Here is a 23,477-nt window from a genome sequence, read left to right as displayed (position 1 = left end):
ATAATGCCTTGTTTATCTCCCAGTGTATTATAATGCCTTGTTTATCTCCCAGTGTATTATAATGAGATGTTTATCTCCCAGTGTATTATAATGCCTTGTTTATCTCCCAGTGTATTATAATGAGATGTTTATCTCCCAGTGTATTATAATGCCTTGTTTATCTCCCAGTGTATTATAATGCCTTGTTTATCTCCCAGTGTATTATAATGCCATGTTTATCTCCCAGTGTATTGTAATGCCATGTTTATCTCCCAGTGTATTATAATGCCTTGTTTATCTCCCAGTGTATTATAATGAGATGTTTATCTCCCAGTGTATTATAATGCCTTGTTTATCTCACAGTGTATTATTATGCCTTGTTTATCTCCCAGTGTATTGTAATGCCTTGTTTATCTCCCAGTGTATTATAATGCCTTGTTTATCTCCCAGTGTATTATAATGCCTTGTTTATCTCCCAGTGTATTATAATACCTTGTTTATCTCCCAGTGTATTGTAATGCCTTGTTTATCTCCCAGTGTATTATAATGCCTTGTTTATCACCCAGTGTATTATAATGAGATGTTTATCTCACAGTGTATTATAATGCCTTGTTTATCTCCCAGTGTTATAGAATGCCTTGTTTATCTCCCAGTATATTATAATGCCATGTTTATCTCCCAGTGTATTATAATGCCATGTTTATCTCCCAGTGTATTATAATGCCTTGTTTATCTCCCAGTGTATTATAATGACTTGTTTATCTCCCAGTGTATTATAATGACTTGTTTATCTCCCAGTGTATTATAATGTCATGTTTATCTCCCAGTGTATTACAATGCCTTGTTTATCACCCAGTGTATTATAATGCCATGTTTATCTCCCGGTGTATTATAATGCCTTGTTTATCTCCCATTGTATTATAATGCCATGTTTATCTCCCAGTGTATTATAATGCCTTGTTTATCTCCCAGTGTATTATAATGCCATGTTTATCTCCCAGTGTATTATGCCTTGTTTATCTCCCAGTTTATTATGCCATGTTTATCTCCCAGTGTATTATAATGCCTTGTTTATCTCCCAGTGTATTATAATGACATGACATGTTTATCTCCCAGTGTTTTATAATGCCTTGTTTATCTCCCAGTGTATTATAATGCCTTGTTTATCTCCCAGTGTATTATAATGCCTTGTTTATCTCCAAGTGTATAATAATGCCTCGTTTATCTCCCAGTGTATTGTAATGAGATGTTTATCTCCCAGTGTATTGTAATTCCATGTTTATCTCCCAGTGTATTGTAATGCCATGTTTATCTCCCAGTGTATTGTAATGCCATGTTGATCTCCCAGTGTATTGTAATGCCTTGTTTATCTCCCAGTGTATTATAATGACTTGTTTATCTCCCAGTGTATTATAATGACTTGTTTATCTCCCAGTGTATTATAATGTCATGTTTATCTCCCAGTGTATTACAATGCCATGTTTATCTCCCAGTGTATTATAATGCCATGTTTATCTCCCAGTGTATTATAACGCCATGTTTATCTCCCAGTGTATTATAATGCCTTGTTTATCTCCCAGTGTATTATAATGCCATATTTATCTCCCAGTGTATTATGCCTTGTTTATCTCCCAGTTTATTATGCCATGTTTATCTCCCAGTGTATTATAATGCCTTGTTTATCTCCCAGTGTATTATAATGCCTTGTTTATCTCCCAGTGTATTATAATGCCTGTTTATCTCCCTGTGTATTGTAATGCCATGTTTATCTCCAGTGTATTATAATGCCTTGTTTATCTCCCAGTGTATTGTAATGCCGTGTTTATCTCCCAGTGTATTATAATGCCGTATTTATCTCCCAGTGTATTGTAATGCCATGTTTATCTCCCAGTGTATTATAATGCCATGTTTATCTCCCAGTGTATTATAATGCCATGTTTATCTCCCAGTGTATTATAATGCCTTGTTTATCTCCCAGTGTATTATAAAGCCTTGTTTATCTCCCAGTGTATTATAATGCCATGTTTATCTCCCAGTGTATTATAATGCCTTGTTTATCACCCAGTGTATTGTAATGCCATGTTTATCTCCCAGTGTATTATAATGCCTTGTTTATCTCCCAGTGTATTGTAATGCCTTGTTTATCTCCCAGTGTATTATAATGCCTTGTTTATCACCCAGTGTATTAAAATGCCTTGTTTATCTCCCAGTGTATTATAATGCCTTGTTTATCTCCCAGTGTATTATAATGCCATGTTTATCTCCCAGTGAATGATAATGACATGTTTATCTCCCAGTGTATTATAATGCCTTGTTTATCTCCCAGTGTATTATAATGTCATGTTTATCTCCCAGTGTATTACAATGCCATGTTTATCTCCCAGTGTATTATAATGCCATGTTTATCTCCCAGTGTATTATAACGCCATGTTTATCTCCCAGTGTATTATAATGCCTTGTTTATCTCCCAGTGTATTATAATGCCATATTTATCTCCCAGTGTATTATGCCTTGTTTATCTCCCAGTTTATTATGCCATGTTTATCTCCCAGTGTATTATAATGCCTTGTTTATCTCCCAGTGTATTATAATGCCTTGTTTATCTCCCAGTGTATTATAATGCCTTGTTTATCTCCCAGTGTATTATAATGCCTGTTTATCTCCCTGTGTATTGTAATGCCATGTTTATCTCCCAGTGTATTATAATGCCTTGTTTATCTCCCAGTGTATTGTAATGCCGTGTTTATCTCCCAGTGTATTATAATGCCGTATTTATCTCCCAGTGTATTGTAATGCCATGTTTATCTCCCAGTGTATTATAATGCCATGTTTATCTCCCAGTGTATTATAATGCCATGTTTATCTCCCAGTGTATTATAATGCCTTGTTTATCTCCCAGTGTATTATAAAGCCTTGTTTATCTCCCAGTGTATTATAATGCCATGTTTATCTCCCAGTGTATTATAATGCCTTGTTTATCACCCAGTGTATTGTAATGCCATGTTTATCTCCCAGTGTATTATAATGCCTTGTTTATCTCCCAGTGTATTGTAATGCCTTGTTTATCTCCCAGTGTATTATAATGCCTTGTTTATCACCCAGTGTATTAAAATGCCTTGTTTATCTCCCAGTTTATTATAATGCCTTGTTTATCTCCCAGTGTATTATAATGCCATGTTTATCTCCCAGTGAATGATAATGACATGTTTATCTCCCAGTGTATTATAATGCCTTGTTTATCTCCCAGTGTATATAATGCCATGTTTATCTCCCAGTGTATTATAATGCTGTGTTTATCTCCCAGTGTATTGTAATGCCGTGTTTATCTCCCAGTGTATTATAAAGCCTTGTTTATCTCCCAGTGTATTATGATGCCTTGTTTTATCTCCCAGTGTATTATAATGCCATGTTTATCTCCCAGTGTATTTTAATGCCTTGTTTATCTCCCAGTGTATTATAATGCCATGTTTATCTCCCAGTGTATTGTAATGCCTTGTTTATCTCCCAGTGTATTGTAATGCCTTTTTTTTCTCCAAGTGAATTATAATGACATGTTTATCTCCCAGTGTATTGTAATGCCATGTTTATCTCCCAGTGTATTATAATGCCTTGTTTATCTCCCAGTGTATTATGCCTTGTTTATCTCCCAGCTTATTATGCCATGTTTATCTCCCAGTGTATTATAATGCCTTGTTTATCTCCCAGTGTATTATAATGACATGACATGTTTATCTCCCAGTGTATTATAATGCCTTGTTTATCTCCCAGTGTATTATAATGCCTTGTTTATCTCCCAGTGTATTATAATGCCTTGTTTATCTCCAAGTGTATAATAATGCCTCGTTTATCTCCCAGTGTATTATAATGCCTTGTTTATCTCCCAGTGTATTGTAATGAGATGTTTATCTCCCAGTGTATTACACTGCCTTGTTTCTCTCCCAGTGTATTATAATGCCATGTTTATCTCCCAGTGTATTATAATGCCAGATTTATCTCCCAGTGTATTATAATGCCATTTTTATCTCCCAGTGTATTATAATGCCTTGTTTATCTCCCAGTGTATTATAATGACATGACATGTTTATCTCCCAGTGTATTGTAATGCCATGTTTATCTCCCAGTGTATTATAATGCCTTGTTTATCTCCCAGTGTATTATAATGACATGACATGTTTATCTCCCAGTGTATTATAATGCCTTGTTTATCTCCCAGTGTATTATAATGCCTTGTTTATCTCCCAGTGTATTATAATGCCTTGTTTATCTCCAAGTGTATAATAATGCCTCGTTTCTCTCCCAGTGTATTATTATGCCTTGTTTATCTCCCAGTGTATTATAATGCCTTGTTTATCTCCCAGTGTATTGTAATGAGATGTTTATCTCCCAGTGTATTGTAATGAGATGTTTATCTCCCAGTGTATTGTAATGCCATGTTTATCTCCCAGTGTATTGTAATGACATGTTGATCTCCCAGTGTATTATACTGCCTTGTTTATCTCCCAGTGTATTATAATGAGATGTTTATCTCCCAGTGTATTATAATGCCTTGTTTATCTCCCAGTGTATTATAATGCCATGTTTATCTCCCAGTGTATTATAGTGCCTTGTTTATCTCCCAGTGTATTATAATGCCTTGTTTATCTCCCAGTGTATTATAATGCCATGTTTATCTCCCAGTGTATTATAATGCCATGTTTATCTCCCAGTGTATTATAATGCCATGTTTATCTCCCAGTGTATTATGCCATGTTTATCTCCCAGTGTTTTATAATGCCTTGTTTTATCTCCCAGTGTATTATAATGCCATGTTTATCACCCAGTGTATTATAATGCCTTGTTTATCTCCCTGTGTATTATAATGCCATGTTTATCTCCCAGTGTATTGTAATGCCTTGTTTATCTCCCAGTGTATTGTAATGCCTTGTTTTTCTCCCAGTGTATTATAATGACATGTTTATCTCCCAGTGTATTGTAATGCCATGTTTATCTCCCAGTGTATTATAATGCCTTGTTTATCTCCCAGTGTATTATAATGACATGACATGTTTATCTCCCAGTGTATTATAATGCCTTGTTTATCTCCCAGTGTATTATAATGCCTTGTTTATCTCCCAGTGTATTATAATGCCATGTTTATCTCCCTGTGTATTATAATGCCATGTTTATCTCCCAGTGTATTATAATGCCATGTTTATCTCCCAGTGTATTATAATGCCATGTTTATCTCCCAGTGTATTATAATGCCATGTTTATCTCCCAGTGTATTATAATGCCATGTTTATCTCCCAGTGTATTATAATGCCTTGTTTATCTCCCAGTGTATTGTAATGCCTTGTTTGTCTCCCAGTGTATTTCAATGCCTTGTTTATCTCCCAGTGTATTGTAATGCCTTGTTTATCTCCCAGTGTATTGTAATGCCTTGTTTTTCTCCCAGTGTATTATAATGACATGTTTATCTCCCAGTGTATTGTAATGCCATGTTTATCTCCCAGTGTATTATAATGCCTTGTTTATCTCCCAGTGTATTATAATGACATGACATGTTTATCTCCCAGTGTATTATAATGCCTTGTTTATCTCCCAGTGTATTATAATGCCTTGTTTATCTCCCAGTGTATTATAATGCCTTGTTTATCTCCAAGTGTATAATAATGCCTCGTTTCTCTCCCAGTGTATTATTATGCCTTGTTTATCTCCCAGTGTATTATAATGCCTTGTTTATCTCCCAGTGTATTGTAATGAGATGTTTATCTCCCAGTGTATTGTAATGAGATGTTTATCTCCCAGTGTATTGTAATGAGATGTTTATCTCCCAGTGTATTGTAATGCCATGTTTATCTCCCAGTGTATTGTAATGACATGTTGATCTCCCAGTGTATTATACTGCCTTGTTTATCTCCCAGTGTATTATAATGAGATGTTTATCTCCCAGTGTATTATAATGCCTTGTTTATCTCCCAGTGTATTATAATGCCTTGTTTATCTCCCAGTGTATTATAATGCCTTGTTTATCTCCCAGTGTATTATAATGCCATGTTTATCTCCCAGTGTATTATAATGCCATGTTTATCTCCCAGTGTATTATAATGCCATGTTTATCTCCCAGTGTATTATAATGCCATGTTTATCTCCCAGTGTATTATGCCATGTTTATCTCCCAGTGTTTTATAATGCCTTGTTTTATCTCCCAGTGTATTATAATGCCATGTTTATCACCCAGTGTATTATAATGCCTTGTTTATCTCCCTGTGTATTATAATGCCATGTTTATCTCCCAGTGTATTGTAATGCCTTGTTTATCTCCCAGTGTATTATAATGCCTTGTTTATCTCCCAGTGTATTATAATGCGATGTTTATCTCCCTGTGTATTATAATGCCTTGTTTATCTCCCAGTGTATTATAATGACATGACATGTTTATCTCCCAGTGTATTATAATGCCTTGTTTATCTCCCAGTGTATTATAATGCCATGTTTATCTCCCTGTGTATTATAATGCCATGTTTATCTCCCAGTGTATTATAATGCCATGTTTATCTCCCAGTGTATTATAATGCCATGTTTATCTCCCAGTGTATTATAATGCCATGTTTATCTCCCTGTGTATTATAAGGGGGGTCCCTTCTAAATAATCAATGTTTCCCTGTGTCCAGCAGATCTCTTTATTCCTGTACAGGTCGGAGCGCACTTGGAGCACGAGTGGGAAGGGTGTGGCTTAGTTGAAATTACAACAATTCCAGTAACAAGTGTAAACAGTTGTTTAGACGGTGGACCAGATGAAAAAGGTAACAGTGGTTTAGACGGTGGTCCAGATGAAAAAGGTAACAGTGGTTTAGACGGTAGACCAGATGAAAAAGGTAACAGCGGTTTAGACGGTGGACCAGATGAAAAAGGTAACAGTGGTTTAGACGGTGGACCAGATGAAAAAGGTAACAGCGGTTTAGACGGTGGACCAGATGAAAAAGGTAACAGTGGTTTAGACGGTGGACCAGATGAAAAAGGTAACAGTGGTTTAGACGGTGGACCAGATGAAAAAGGTAACAGTGGTTTAGACGGTGGACCAGATGAAAAAGGTAACAGCGGTTTAGACGGTGGACCAGATGAAAAGGGTAAAACTTGGGACACAAGACAGAATACGGAATTCAACAGGACGTGACTTTATTCTAGGACATGGAACCACCATCTCAATTCGTTAACGTGACAGACAGGAATTTATAGAAACTGGTCAGGCATTAGCCTACTAATCAAAGATGAACATCCAATTCTCTTCCTTACAAGTAAACATGGAGACTCAGTTAGACCTAGGACCTTTAGTCTTCAGACTCATTTCAAAATAACGGACTTACGGTTGTGAATGTGACAAAAATAAAAACTGAATTCTGTCTTGTGAATTGTGAACTTCTTTAAGCTGTGACAAGGTCAAAGTTTAAAATTGTTTCTTTGTTTCTGTGACAAGAAAACCGACGGTCTACAGAATAAATCGGCCTGACTAAAAAAAAAATACAAAAAAATGTAATGTTGATTTAGCCAAAAGACACTTGTCGCCTTCTAATGGTCTACAGACGTGGCTGGACGGACTATAAACCTGCCTTATGGTCTGTCAGTTACTCCCCTACAGACGTGGCTGGACGGACTACAAACCTGCCTTATGGTCTGTCAGTTACTCCCCTACAGACGCGGCTGGACGGACTATAAACCTGCCTTATGGTCTGTCAGTTACTCCCCTACAGACGCGGCTGGACGGACTATAAACCTGCCTTATGGTCTGTCAGTTACTCTCCTACAGACGCGGCTGGACGGACTATAAACCTGCCTTATGGTCTGTCAGTTACTCCCCTACAGACGCGGCTGGACGGACTATAAACCTGCCTTATGGTCTGTCAGTTACTCCCCTACAGACGCGGCTGGACGGACTATAAACCTGCCTTATGGTCTGTCAGTTACTCCCCTACAGACGCGGCTGGACGGACTATAAACCTGCCTTATGGTCTGTCAGTTACTCCCCTACAGACGCGGCTGGACGGACTATAAACCTGCCTTATGGTCTGTCAGTTACTCCCCTACAGACGCGGCTGGACGGACTATAAACCTGCCTTATGGTCTGTCAGTTACTCCCCTACAGACGCGGCTGGACGGACTATAAACCTGCCTTATGGTCTGTCAGTTACTCCCCTACAGACGCGGCTGGACGGACTATAAACCTGCCTTATGGTCTGTCAGTTACTCCCCTACAGACGCGGCTGGACGGACTATAAACCTGCCTTATGGTCTGTCAGTTACTCCCCTACAGACGCGGCTGGACGGACTATAAACCTGCCTTATGGTCTGTCAGTTACTCCCCTACAGACGCGGCTGGACGGACTATAAACCTGCCTTATGGTCTGTCAGTTACTCCCCTACAGACGCGGCTGGACGGACTATAAACCTGCCTTATGGTCTGTCAGTTACTCCCCCATTTACCTCCACACTATAGAGATAGGACAGGACAGAGGAGGCCGTGGGTTTTGATCTTGGGTTGTCTGTCAGCAAACTGCGGGTTGATGGACGCAGCAGGACAGAGGAGGCCGTGGGTTTTGGTCTAGGGTTGTCTGTCAGCAAACTGCAGGTTGATGGACGCAGCAGGACAGAGGAGGCCGTGGGTTTTGGTCTTGGGTTGTCTGTCAGCAAACTGCGGGTTGATGGGCGCTGCAGGACAGAGGAGGCCGTGGGTTTTGGTCTAGGGTTGTCTGTCAGCAAACTGCGGGTTGATGGACGCAGCAGGACAGAGGAGGCCGTGGGTTTTGGTCTAGGGTTGTCTGTCAGCAAACTGCGGGTTGATGGACGCAGCAGGACAGAGGAGGCCGTGGGTTTTGGTCTAGGGTTGTCTGTCAGCAAACTGCGGGTTGATGGACGCAGCAGGACAGAGGAGGCCGTGGGTTTTGGTCTAGGGTTGTCTGTCAGCAAACTGCGGGTTGATGGACGCAGCAGGACAGAGGAGGCCGTGGGTTTTGGTCTAGGGTTGTCTGTCAGCAAACTGCGGGTTGATGGACGCAGCAGGACAGAGGAGGCCGTGGGTTTTGGTCTAGGGTTGTCTGTCAGAAAACTGCGGGTTGATGGACGCAGCAGGACAGAGGAGGCCGTGGGTTTTGGTCTAGGGTTGTCTGTCAGCAAACTGCGGGTTGATGGACGCAGCAGGACAGAGGAGGCCGTGGGTTTGGGTCTAGGGTTGTCTGTCAGCAAACCGCAGGTTGATGGACGCAGCAGGACAGAGGAGGCCGTGGGTTTGGGTCTAGGGTTGTCTGTCAGCAAACTGCAGGTTGATGGGCGCAGCAGGACAGAGGAGGCCGTGGGTTTTGGCTTTGATTTCTTCTGTGACGGGACACAGCCCAATCTGGAACCTCTGGATCAGCTGGGAGGAGGAGAGATAAACACAACAGGTATGAACCTCAGGATGAGAGGAGGAGAGATAAACACAACAGGTATGGACCTCAGGATGAGAGGAGGAGAGATAAACACAACAGGTATGAACCTCAGGATGAGAGGAGGAGAGATAAACACAACAGGTATGAACCTCAGGATGAGCTGGGAGGAGGAGAGATAAACACAACAGGTATGAACCTCTGGATCAGCTGGGAGGAGGAGAGACAAACACAACAGGTATGAACCTCAGGATGAGAGGAGAGATAAACACAACAGGTATGGACCTCAGGATGAGCTGGGAGGAGGAGAGATAAACACAACAGGTATGAACCTCTGGATCAGCTGGGAGGAGGAGAGATAAACACAACAGGTATGAACCTCAGGATGGGAGGAGGAGAGATAAACACAACAGGTATGAACCTCAGGATGAGCTGGGAGGAGGAGAGATAAACACAACAGGTATGGACCTCAGGATGAGAGGAGGAGAGATAAACACAACAGGTATGGACCTCAGGATCAGCTGGGAGGAGGAGAGATAAACACAACAGGTATGAACCTCAGGATGAGAGGAGGAGAGATAAACACAACAGGTATGAACCTCAGGATGAGAGGAGAAGAGATAAACACAACAGGTATGGACCTCAGGATGAGAGGAGGAGAGATAAACACAACAGGTATGAACCTCAGGATGAGAGGAGGAGAGATAAACACAACAGGTATGAACCTCAGGATGAGAGGAGGAGAGATAAACACAACAGGTATGAACCTCAGGATGAGAGGAGGAGAGATAAACACAACAGGTATGGACCTCAGGATCAGCTGGGAGGAGGAGAGACAAACACAACAGGTATGGACCTCAGGATCAGCTGGGAGGAGGAGAGACAAACACAACAGGTATGAACCTCTGGATCAGCTGGGAGGAGGAGAGACAAACACAACAGGTATGAACCTCTGGATCAGCTGGGAGGAGGAGAGATAAACACAACAGGTATGGACCTCAGGATGAGAGGAGGAGAGATAAACACAACAGGTATGAACCTCAGGATGAGAGGAGAAGAGATAAACACAACAGGTATGGACCTCAGGATGAGAGGAGGAGAGATAAACACAACAGGTATGAACCTCTGGATCAGCTGGGAGGAGGAGAGATAAACACAACAGGTATGAACCTCAGGATGAGAGGAGGAGAGATAAACACAACAGGTATGAACCTCAGGATGAGAGGAGAAGAGATAAACACAACAGGTATGAACCTCAGGATGAGAGGAGGAGAGATAAACACAACAGGTATGGACCTCAGGATGAGAGGAGAAGAGATAAACACAACAGGTATGAACCTCAGGATGAGAGGAGGAGAGATAAACACAACAGGTATGGACCTCAGGATGAGAGGAGAAGAGATAAACACAACAGGTATGGACCTCAGGATCAGCTGGGAGGAGGAGAGATAAACACAACAGGTATGAACCTCAGGATGAGAGGAGGAGAGATAAACACAACAGGTATGGACCTCAGGATGAGAGGAGAAGAGATAAACACAACAGGTATGAACCTCAGGATGAGAGGAGAAGAGATAAACACAACAGGTATGGACCTCAGGATGGGAGGAGGAGAGACAAACACAACAGGTATGGACCTCAGGATCAGCTGGTACACTAACAATAGTCCCAAATGGTACCCTATTTCCTATATAGTTCACCATGGTGGAAAGAAGACTAAGTCATGCCGAGACCTTCACTTTGGGAATGACAGAGAAATGCTGTTACAGAAACAGATTACAAAATCTACTGTCTATTTGAGAAGGGATCAAGATTACCCAAGATGCTGTGTGGTGTGGTGTGTGTTGTGGTGTTGTGGTGTGGTGTGTGTGTGTGGTGTGTGTGTGTCCTGTGTGTGTGTGTGTGGTGTGTGTGTGTGGTGTGTGTGGGTGGTGTGGTGTGGTGTGTGGTGTGTGTGTGTGGTGTGTGTGTGATGTGGTGTGGTGTGTGGTGTGTGTGTGTGGTGTGTGTGTGTCCTGTGTGTGTGTGTGTGGTGTGTGTGTGTGGTGTGTGTGGGTGGTGTGGTGTGTGTGTGTTGTGTGTGGTGTGTGTGTGTGGTGTGTGTGTGTCCTGTGTGTGTGTGTGTGTGGTGTGTGTGTGTGTGGTGTGTGTGGTGTGGTGTGTGGTGTGTGATGTGTGTGTGTGTGTGTGTGTGTGTGTGTGTGTGTGTGTGTGTGTGTGTGTGTGTGTGTGTGTGTGTGTGTGTGTGTGTGTGTGTGGTGTGTGTGTCCTGTGTGTGTGTGTGTGTGTGTGTGTGTGTGTGTGTGTGTGTGTGGTGTGTGTGTCCTGTGTGTGTGTGTGGGTGGTGTGTGTGTGTGTGTGGGTGGTGTGTGTGTGTGTGTGTGTCCTGTGTGTGTGTGTGTGTGTGTGTGTGTGTGTGTGTGTGTGTGTCCTGTGTGTGTGTGTGGGTGGTGTGTGTGTGTGTGTGTGTGTGTGTGGTGTGTGTTGCTCCCCCACCCGTGTAAGAGCCAGGTGCATCTCCAGTTCAGCGATCCTCCTGCCGATGCAGCTCCTGATGCCGTAGCCGAACGGGATGGAGCCGAAGTTATCCACCCGGTCCGTAGCGTCCTTCCTGATCCAGCGGTCTGGACGGAAGTCCTCAGCTCCGGGGAAATTCTCCTCGTCCATGGAGGTAGAGTAGTGACATAGAGCCAACTGGGTCTAAGGAGGAAGAGGACAGGAAACAGGAAGGATATGAAGAGAGTCTGGGTCTGAGGAGGAAGAGGACAGGAAACAGGAAGGATATGAAGAGAGTCTGGGTCTGAGGAGGAAGAGGACAGGAAACAGGAAGGATATGAAGAGAGTCTGGGTCTGAGGAGGAAGAGGACAGGAAACAGGAAGGATATGAAGAGAGTCTGGGTCTGAGGAGGAGGAGGACAGGAAACAGGAAGGATATGAAGAGAGTCTGGGTCTGAGGAGGAGGAGGACAGGAAACAGGAAGGATATGAAGAGAGACTGGGGAGGAGGAGGAGGAGGACAGGAAACAGGAAGGATATGAAGAGAGTCTGGGTCTGAGGAGGAGGAGGACAGGAAACAGGAAGGATATGAAGAGAGTCTGGGTCTGAGGAGGAGAGGACAGGAAACAGGAAGGATATGAAGAGAGTCTGGGTCTGAGGAGGAGGAGGACAGGAAACAGGAAGGATATGAAGAGAGTCTGGGTCTGAGGAGGAGGAGGACAGGAAACAGGAAGGATATGAAGAGAGTCTGGGTCTGAGGAGGACAGGAAACAGGGAGGATATGAAGAGAGACTGGAGGAGGAGAGGACAGGAAACAGGAAGGATATGAAGAGAGTCTGGGTCTGGAGGAAGAGGACAGGAAACAGGAAGGATATGAAGAGAGTCTGGGTCTGAGGAGGAGGAGGACAGGAAACAGGAAGGATATGAAGAGAGTCTGGGTCTGAGGAGGAAGAGGACAGGAAACAGGAAGGATATGAAGAGAGTCTGGGTCTGAGGAGGACAGGAAACAGGAAGGATATGAAGAGAGTCTGGGTCTGAGGAGGACAGGAAACAGGAAGGATATGAAGAGAGTCTGGACAGGAAACGGGTGTGTGTGTGATATATACACAGTCATCATCCCTGGGTGGGATATCGACAGACTCTTACCCCTTTGGGGATGGCGTAACCACCAATCACCAAGTCATCCTGGGTAACACGCCCATTGCCCGGCAGAACAGGAAACATTCTGGGAGAGAAGGAAGGGAGAGACAGGAAGAGGTATAGAGGGGGGGGGGGGGGGGGGGGGGGAGAGGGGAGGGTGAAAGAGAGACGGGGGAAGAGAGAGAGACGGGGGAAGAGGTATATATAGAGAGAGAATAGAGGTAGAGAGAGAGAGAGGTAGAAAGAGAGAGGTAGAGAGAGAGAGGTAGAGAGAGGTAGAGAGGTAGAGGTAAAGAGAGAGAGAGAGCAAGAGAGAGGTAGAGAGAGAGAGAGAGAGAGCAAGAGAGAGGTAGAGAGAGAGAGGTAGAGAGAGGTAGAGAGAGAGAGAGGTAGAGAGAGAGAGAGAGAGAGAGAGAGAGAGAGAGAGAGAGAGCGAGAGAGAGCAAGAGAGGTAGAGAGGGAGAGAGAGAGAGATACAGAGAGAGAGAGAGAGAGAGAGACAGAGAGAGAGGTAGAGAGGGAGAGAGAGAGAGAGTAACTATTTGCGCATATTAAGACATTTAATGTCTTTATTCTTTTGGAACTTTTGTGAGTGTAATGTTTACTGTTCATTTTGTTTATTTCATTTCGTTTTATTCAACTAGTTTCTCTACATGACTTTTCTAAAGAGTAAATATGTGTGTGTGTGTGTGTGTGTGTGTGTGTGTGTGTGTGTGTGTGTGTGTGTGTGTGTGTGTGTGTGTGTGTGTGTGTGTGTGTGTGTGTGTGTGTGTGTGTGTGTGTGTGTGTGTGTTTGGTGTACCTTAGTGTCTCCTTCACCAGTCCTCTGATGAGCGGTAGACGAGGGACGTCATCAGCGGTGGGGATGGTCCCGTGTCCCAGAGTCCTCTTCACCTCCTCGTAGATCTCCTGCTGGACCTCAGGGTGACGGGCCAAGAGGTAGCAGGCCCAGGACAGGGTGAATGATGTCTAGGTAGGGAGACACAGAGACACAGAAAAAGAGAGAGACAGAGAGAGAGACACAGACAGATTGTGCCCACGTCGTAGCCGTTGTATCTACACACGGTATTAATACATGTCTCCTATCTGTCCACTGTGTCTCCATGGTGACCAGACAGCAGGGTCCAGACGGCATCACCAGCAGGGTTCATCCTGAGGTCAGCGTCCCAGAGGACATCACCAGCAGGGTTCATCCTGAGGTCAGCGTCCCAGCGAGGACATCACCAGCAGGGTTCATCCTGAGGTCAGCGTCCCAGAGGACATCACCAGCAGGGTTCATCCTGAGGTCAGCGTCCCAGAGGACATCACCAGCAGGGTTCATCCTGAGGTCAGCGTCCCAGAGGACATCACTAGCAGGGTTCATCCTGAGGTCAGCGTCCCAGAGGACATCACTAGCAGGGTTCATCCTGAGGTCAGCGTCCCAGCGAGGACATCACTAGCAGGGTTCATCCTGAGGTCAGCGTCCCAGCGAGGACATCACCAGCAGGGTTCATCCTGAGGTCAGCGTCCCAGAGGAAATCACTAGCAGGGTTCATCCTGAGGTCAGCGTCCCAGAGGAAATCACTAGCAGGGTTCATCCTGAGGTCAGCGTCCCAGAGGACATCACTAGCAGGGTTCATCCTGAGGTCAGTGTCCCAGCGAGGACACACAGACAGAAGGAGGAACAGAGGACTCGGGAGAGAGAGAGAAAGAGGCGGGGGATCAGAAGATCAGTGGCTTGCTTAGTCCTCCTCTTGGTGCTCACCGTGTCCACCAGTAACATCTCCCCTACTGCTCACCGTGTCCACCAGCATCATCTCCCCTACTGCTCACCGTGTCCACCAGTAACATCTCCCCTACTGCTCACCGTGTCCACCAGTAACATCTCCCCTACTGCTCACTGTGTCCACCAGCATCATCTCCCCTACTGCTCACCGTGTCCACCAGTAACATCTCCCCTACTGCTCACCGTGTCCACCAGTAACATCTCCCCTACTGCTCACCGTGTCCACCAGTAACATCTCCCCTACTGCTCACCGTGTCCACCAGCATCATCTCCCCTACTGCTCACCGTGTCCACCAGTAACATCTCCCCTACTGCTCACCGTGTCCACCAGTAACATCTCCCCTACTGCTCACCGTGTCCACCAACATCATCTCCCCTACTGCTCACCGTGTCCACCAGTAACATCTCCCCTACTGCTCACCGTGTCCACCAGTAACATCTCCCCTACTGCTCACCGTGTCCACCAGTAACATCTCCCCTACTGCTCACCGTGTCCACCAGTAACATCTCCCCTACTGCTCACCGTGTCCACCAGTAACATCTCCCCTACTGCTCACCGTGTCCACCAGCATCATCTCCCCTACTGCTCACCGTGTCCACCAGTAACATCTCCCCTACTGCTCACCGTGTCCACCAGTAACATCTCCCCTACTGCTCACCGTGTCCACCAGTAACATCTCCCCTACTGCTCACCGTGTCCACCAGTAACATCTCCCCTACTGCTCACCGTGTCCACCAGCATACATCTCCCCTACTGCTCACCGTGTCCACCAGTAACATCTCCCCTACTGCTCACCGTGTCCACCCCAGCCAGTAACATCTCCCCTACTGCTCACCGTGTCCACCAGTAACATCTCCCCTACTGCTCACCGTGTCCACCAGTAACATCTCCCCTACTGCTCACCGTGTCCACCAGTAACATCTCCCCTACTGCTCACCGTGTCCACCAGTAACATCTCCCCTACTGCTCACCGTGTCCACCAGTAACATCTCCCCTACTGCTCACCGTGTCCACCAGTAACATCTCCCCTACTGCTCACCGTGTCCACCAGTAACATCTCCCCTACTGCTCACCGTGTCCACCAGTAACAATCTCCCCTACTGCTCACCGTGTCCACCAGTAACATCTCCCCTACTGCTCACCGTGTCCACCAGTAACATCTCCCCTACTGCTCACCGTGTCCACCAGTAACATCTCCCCTACTGCTCACCGTGTCCACCAGTAACATCTCCCCTACTGCTCACCGTGTCCACCAGTAACATCTCCCCTACTGCTCACCGTGTCCACCAGTAACATCTCGCCGTACTGCTCACCGTGTCCACCAGTAACATCTCCCCTACTGCTCACCGTGTCCACCAGTAACATCTCCCCTACTGCTCACCGTGTCCACCAGTAACATCTCCCCTACTGCTCACCGTGTCCACCAGTAAACATCTCCCCTACTGCTCACCGTGTCCACCAGTAACATCTCCCCTACTGCTCACCGTGTCCACCAGTAACATCTCCCCTACTGCTCACCGTGTCCACCAGTAACATCTCCCCTACTGCTCACCGTGTCCACCAGTAACATCTCCCCTACTGCTCACCGTGTCCACCCCAGCCAGTAACATCTCCCCTACTGCTCACCGTGTCCACCAGTAACATCTCCCCTACTGCTCACCGTGTCCACCAGTAACATCTCCCCTACTGCTCACCGTGTCCACCAGTAACATCTCCTCTACTGCTCACCGTGTCCACCAGTAACATCTCCCCTACTGCTCACCGTGTCCACCAGTAACATCTCCCCTACTGCTCACCGTGTCCAACCAGTAACATCTCCCCTACTGCTCACCGTGTCCACCAGTAACATCTCCCCTACTGCTCACCGTGTCCACCAGTAACATATCCTCTACTGCTCACCGTGTCCACCCCAGCCAGTAACATCTCCCCTACTGCTCACCGTGTCCACCAGCATCATCTCCTCTACTGCTCACCGTGTTCACCAGTAACATCTCCCCTACTGCTCACCGTGTCCACCAGTAACATCTCCCCTACTGCTCACTGTGTCCACCAGTAACATCTCCCCTACTGCTCACCGTGTCCACCAGTAACATCTCCCCTACTGCTCACCGTGTCCACCAGTAACATCTCCCCTACTGCTCACCGTGTCCACCAGCATCATCTCCCCTACTGCTCACCGTGTCCACCAGTAACATCTCCCCTACTGCTCACCGTGTCCACCAGTAACATCTCCCCTACTGCTCACCGTGTCCACCAGTAACATCTCCCCTACTGCTCACCGTGTCCACCCCAGCCAGTAACATCTCCTCTACTGCTCACCGTGTCCACCAGCAACATCTCCCCTACTGCTCACCGTGTCCACCAGTAACATCTCCCCTACTGCTCACCGTGTCCACCAGTAACATCTCCCCTACTGCTCACCGTGTCCACCAGCAACATCTCCCCTACTGCTCACCGTGTCCACCAGCATCATCTCCCTCTCCCCTACTGCTCACCGTGTCCACCCCAGCCAGCATCATCTCACCTACTGCTCACCGTGTCCACCAGTAACATCTCCCCTACTGCTCACCGTGTCCACCCCAGCCAGTAACATCTCCTCTACTGCTCACCGTGTCCACCAGCAACATCTCCCCTACTGCTCACCGTGTCCACCAGTAACATCTCCCCTACTGCTCACCGTGTCCACCAGTAACATCTCCCCTACTGCTCACCGTGTCCACCAGCAACATCTCCCCTACTGCTCACCGTGTCCACCAGCATCATCTCCCTCTCCCCTACTGCTCACCGTGTCCACCCCAGCCAGCATCATCTCACCTACTGCTCACCGTGTCCACCAGTAACATCTCCCCTACTGCTCACCGTGTCCACCAGTAACATCTCCCCTACTGCTCACCGTGTCCACCAGTAACATCTCCCCTACTGCTCACCGTGTCCACCCCAGCCAGTAACATCTCAGTCATGTTGGCGTAGATCTCCTCCAGGTTCATCTCTCTGGTCACCAGCATGTGAGTTAAAAGACCCCCCTTCACTGTCTCTCCTCGGGACACCAGATCCTGGATCTCCCCCAGACGCTTATCGACATGGATCTGGCCTGGGGGGGGAGGAGGGGGAGGAGGAGGGAGGAGGAGGGAGGAGGAAGAGGGGGAGGGAGGAAGAGGGTTAAGGTAACATATTCATCTCTAGTCCATAACAGTATAGGGTTACATGCATGCATTCACAATTTGAGTCATTTATCAGACGCTCTTATCCAGAGACACTTACAGTCAGTGAGTTCATCTAAGACAGATACATTCTTTGGAGGAAAAAAAAGGGTTATTCGTCTTTCCCTTTTGGGATCCTGGTAAAATACTTTTGGGTTTCAGGTAGAATCATCTGTGTAAAGGGTTCTACACCCGGAACCTAAAAGGGTTCTTCACCTGGAACCCAAAAGGGTTCTACCTCTGGAACCCAAAAGGGTTCTACCTCTGGAACCCAAAAGGGGTTCTACACCTGGAACCCAAAAGGGTTCTACCTCTGGAACCCAAAAGGGTTCTACCTCTGGAACCCAAAAGGGTTCTACACCTGGAACCCAAAAGGGTTCTACCTCTGGAACCCAAAAGGGTTCTACACCTGGAACCCAAAAGGGTTCTACCTCTGGAACCCAAAAGGGTTCTACCTGGAACCCAAAAGGGTTCTACACCTGGAACCAAAAGGGTTCTACCTCTGGAACCCAAAAGGGTTCTACCTGGAACCCAAAAGGGTTCTACACCAGGAACCAAAAGCGTTCTACCTGGAACCCAAAAGGGTTCTACAAAGGGTTCTCCTGTGGGGACAGATGAAGTACCATTTGATGTTTTCTTAACAGAGTGGAGGTGAGCCATTTCTCCTCTATAAAGTAGCTCTCAGCAGTCAGACCAGTGTTAGTTTAACAGAATAGTGTGGGAGCTAAGTAACATAAATAATTGTAGTCGCTATGCTGAAGTAGCATAGACATAAGGACATTGGCCATAGGAAGAGAAGGTGAACACCCAGTCCAAATAAGGTAACGGGCCACTGCGGGTTGTGCAGTAGCCTGGCAACTGGACTTGAGTTCTGTATTTACCTCTTCCCTAACCGTATTATCACCAGTCTGTTAAGATTACACACGAGCAATGAGTACATTAACCAAGGCCATAAATACATTTATGACAGCCAGACATACCAAAGTCAGAAGGGCACAGGATGGGGAGATGGTAGTAAAATGACTAAACATGAGCATGCAATGCATGCGTTATATTTGTATGACATACAGAGGTCCCCGCCACCGTTATAATCTAATCAGAAGCAGATATGAGTTGTTATTGTTGGGCGTTAACAAGCAAAGAACTCGGACTAAAAGATAATGGTGGCAGAAGGACTAAGGGGAGTAACTGCATTAACATATGGGATGTACCTATATGCTGTATGTGTATAAAAGCAGAGCTGGTGTTCAGGGAAGTTGGATGTTCCGCGGACCAGCACGGCTTTGCTACTTTGTATTAAATCCTATATTGAATTCACAAGTTCTTCTAAGAGTGTTCTATTTTTGAGACAATTTTCCACGACAGTTACAGAAACACAAAAGTCTGAGGCTTTTAAAGGTCAAACACCCCGGGGGGGGGGGGGGGGGGGGGGGGGGGTACACCACCGGTGGAAATGCAGCATCATCGAAACGTACTGAAACTGAAGAGTCCGTCCCAGGAGCTGCAGAACTCGTCCCAGGGTCTGGGGATGATGGTTCTGAGCCACTTAGGGATGGCTCCGGCGTACATGGTCATCTTAAAGGAACTAAACATCAGGTGCAGGGCTGCGATGTAGTCCTGGCTCTTCTGAGGAACCTCATTCTCCAAGCAGCCCAGACGGTCCTCGTACAAGATGGCTGCCATACCTGGAAGAAGAGGAAGGTAAAATGAACTTGAAGATGAGTTGGGGTTTATTAGTTTAGCTGCCTGATGGCTGCCACCCTCAATAACAGACTTACCACAGAGTCTGAACAGGCCCAGTATGTTGTCTACATGACACCTCTGATATACTGGAGTATCACCCACCCACCCTGTACCCACTACCCACCCTGTACCCACTACCCACCCTGTACCCACTACCCACCCTGTACCCACTACCATCTCCCACTACCCACCCTGTACCCACTACCCACCCTGTACCCACTACCCATCCTCCCACTACCCACCCTGTACCCACTACCACCACCCACCCACCCACCCACCCTCCCACTACCCACCCTGTACCCACTACCCATCCTCCCACTACCCACCCTGTACCCACTACCCACCCTGTACCCACTACCCACCCTCCCACTACCCACCCTGTACCCACTACCCACCCTGTACCCACTACCCACCCTGTACCCACTACCCACCCTGTACCCACTACCACCACCCACCCACCCACCCACCCTCCCACTACCCACCCTGTACCCACTACCCATCCTCCCACTACCCACCCTGTACCCACTACCCACCCTGTACCCACTACCCACCCTGTACCCACTACCACCACCCACCCCACCCACCCACCCTCCCACTACCCACCCTGTACCCACTACCACCACCCACCCACCCTCCCACTACCCATCCTCCCACTACCCACCCACCCTCCCTGTACCCACTACCCTCCCTGTACCCACTACCCACCTACTACCCATCCTCCCTGTACCCACTACCCACTACCCACCCTGTACCCACTACCCTCCCTGTACCCACTACCCACCCTGTACCCACTACCCACTACCCACCCTGTACCCACTACCCACTACCCACCCTGTACCCACTACCCACCTACTACCCACCCACCCTCCCTGTACCCACTACCCACCTACTACCCATCCTCCCACTACCCACTACCCTCCCTGTACCCACTACCCATCCTCCCTGTACCCACTACCCACTACCCACCCTGTACCCACTACTCACCTACTACCCATCCTCCCACTAACCACTACCCTCCCTGTACCCACTACCCACCCTCCCTGTACCCACTACCCACCTACTACCCACCCACCCTCCCTGTACCCACTACCCATCCTCCCACTACCCATCCTCCCTGTACCCACTACCCATCCTCCCACTACCCATCCTCCCTGTACCCACTACCACCACCCACCCTCCCTGTACCCACTACCCACCCTGTACCCACTACCCACCCACCCTGTACCCACTACCCACCCTGTACCCACTACCCACCCTGTACCCATCCTCCCTGTACCCACTACCCACTACCCATCCTTCCTGTACCCACTACCCATCCTCCCTGTACCCACTACCCACCTTGTACCCACTACCCATCCTCCCTGTACCCATCCTCCCTGTACCCACTACCCATCCTCCCTGTACCCACTACCCACCCTCCCTGTACCCACTACCCATCCTCCCTGTACCCATCCTGTACCCACTACCCATCCTCCCTGTACCCACTACCCACTACCCATCCTCCCTGTACCCACTACCCACCCTGTACCCACTACCCATCCTCCCTGTACCCACTACCCACCCTGTACCCACTACCCATCCTCCCTGTACCCATCCTCCCTGTACCCACTACCCATCCTCCCTGTACCCACTACCCATCCTGTACCCACCCTCCCTGTACCCACTACCCACTACCCATCCTCCCTGTACCCATCCTGTACCCATCCTCCCTGTACCCACTACCCACCTTCCATTGCGTATTTGAAAAACAGATCGTTAATATTGAGCACGGTGAGTCCGTCTGTCTGCCTCTCCTCAGCGTAACCACTCTCTTCACCAGGTCCCCCACCACAGCATTCACATCGTCAGAGAACTGAGCCACGTCCTTCGGTCTCATGATCAGCTGACGGAGGACGCTGCGCATCTTCAACCATTCCTCACCCTCCCTGCGGAGAGAGAGAGAAAGGTAGAGAAGAAGGTCAGACACAACTAAAAGGTTTCCCAGAAATCCTTGGGTTGGGGAAGATTCCCGGGAATCAGCAGGTCCCAACAAACGTAAAATGTTGTTGTTGTAATTTTACAATAACGAATTAAATACAAAAGGTCAGAAATGTTTTTATTTGTTGATAAAAAAAATGAGTTCATATAAAAGGATAAGAATTAATAAATAAATATAAATAAATACAAGGATATTTTAATGCTGATAAATAGAAAAATAGGCATTGAAAAAAAAGTTTAAAAGGGTTGTGTCAATTAATTTCATAGAGTCATGTTTTTAAAAGAGTAACAAATAAGAATTGATTGAGATGGAAATGTGACATTAGTGGAACAATATGTACGAGCTACGGAGTTCTGAGAAACAGATTCTTCACTTGTCAAACATCCCCTTTTTTGTTCCTATGTACATTGTTGATGACTTTACGCTAAATATTCATTACAACTAACTGAAGTCGATACTACTTCGTGTGAATCATTTCTCGATTTTCTCTCCTTTCAAAAAAGGGGTGTACACAGGTCGTAGTTCAGAGGTCAGACTCACGCTGAGATAAGTCCGGTAGATCGGCCCCTCAGGTCGCGGTACTCCTTCCAGGACTCCATGTTGCCTCTCTGCGGGGCCACACCTTCCGTCCTCAGCACCTCGGCAACCAGATCCCGCCCTGCGATAGACACAACCAGCTGGGGGCCGAAACGAGACTTAAAGATCTTTCCATACTTCTGAGAGTGTTCCATCTGGGGGGAAACAGAGAGAGAGGAACCTCGCTGTCAACATCCTGTCTGGGATGTGCTGTCAACATCCTGTCTGGGATGTGCTGTCAACATCCTGTCTGGGATGTGCTGTCAACATCCTGTCTGGGATGTGCTGTCAACATCCTGTCTGGGATGTGCTGTCAACACCATGTCTGGGATTTGCTGTCAACATCCTGTCTGGGATGTGCTGTCAACATCCTGTCTGGGATGTGCTGTCAACATCCTGTCTGGGATGTGCTGTCAACATCCTGTCTGGGATGTGCTGTCAACACCATGTCTGGGATTTGCTGTCAACACCATGTCTGGGATTTGCTGTCAACATCCTGTCTGGGATGTGCTGTCAACATCCTGTCTGGGATTTGCTGTCAACATCCTGCCTGGGATGTGCTGTCAACACCATTTCTGGGATGTGCTGTCAACATCCTGTCTGGGATGTGCTGTCAACATCCTGTCTGGGATGTGCTGTCAACACCATGTCTGGGATGTGCTGTCAACATCCTGTCTGGGATGTGCTGTCAACATCCTGTCTGGGATGTGCTGTCAACATCCTGTCTGGGATGTGCTGTCAACATCCTGTCTGGGATTTGCTGTCAACACCATGTCTGGGATGTGCTGTCAACATCCTGTCTGGGATTTTACCATTTAGGGGTTTAAGCCTATAGAATGTGATGCTTGTTTTGATCTGGAGTCACACTAAACTAATCCTCATGTCTCTCCATCTCACAGAGTTTGGCAGTGAGGGTTTGGCAGCGGGGGGTTTGGCAGCGGGGGGTTTGGCAGCGGGGGGTTTGGCAGCGGGGGGTTTGGCAGCGGGGGTTGGCAGCGGGGGGTTTGGCAGCGGGGGGTTTGGCAGCGGGGGGTTTGGCAGCGGGGGGTTTGGCAGCGGGGGTTTGGCAGCGGGGGGTTTGGCAGCGGGGGGTTTGGCAGCGGGGGGTTTGCCAACGCAGCACAGAGAGACCTGGCACCAGGCTACCCAGATATAGACAGGCAGTGTTACTAGGTTACATTCAGAAATCATGGAGGGTCACA

General features: G+C 47.1%; 1 protein-coding gene across 1 annotated transcript in view; it reads right to left on the bottom strand.

Moving 5' to 3' along the window:
- Nucleotides 1-7,120: 7,120 nt before the first annotated feature.
- The window catches only part of LOC123728205 (cytochrome P450 27C1), a 19,261-nt gene continuing 2,904 nt past the window's right edge, over nucleotides 7,121-23,477 (bottom strand). Inside the window, 9 exon segments of the mRNA XM_082963755.1 lie at nucleotides 7,121-9,367; nucleotides 11,874-12,077; nucleotides 13,019-13,097; nucleotides 13,815-13,981; nucleotides 17,706-17,869; nucleotides 19,454-19,663; nucleotides 21,448-21,513; nucleotides 21,516-21,646; nucleotides 22,240-22,430. Of these exon segments, the coding sequence (XP_082819881.1) occupies nucleotides 9,248-9,367; nucleotides 11,874-12,077; nucleotides 13,019-13,097; nucleotides 13,815-13,981; nucleotides 17,706-17,869; nucleotides 19,454-19,663; nucleotides 21,448-21,513; nucleotides 21,516-21,646; nucleotides 22,240-22,430 (1,332 nt within the window). The 3' untranslated portion in view covers nucleotides 7,121-9,247.

This window comes from Salmo salar, chromosome 17 (assembly GCF_965601325.2).
Source record: "Salmo salar chromosome 17, fSalSal1, whole genome shotgun sequence".
In the NCBI taxonomy this organism is placed as follows: domain Eukaryota; kingdom Metazoa; phylum Chordata; class Actinopteri; order Salmoniformes; family Salmonidae; genus Salmo; species Salmo salar.
The sequence above is the reverse complement of the archived record's forward strand: the minus strand, read 5'-3'. Positions and strand labels throughout refer to the sequence as shown.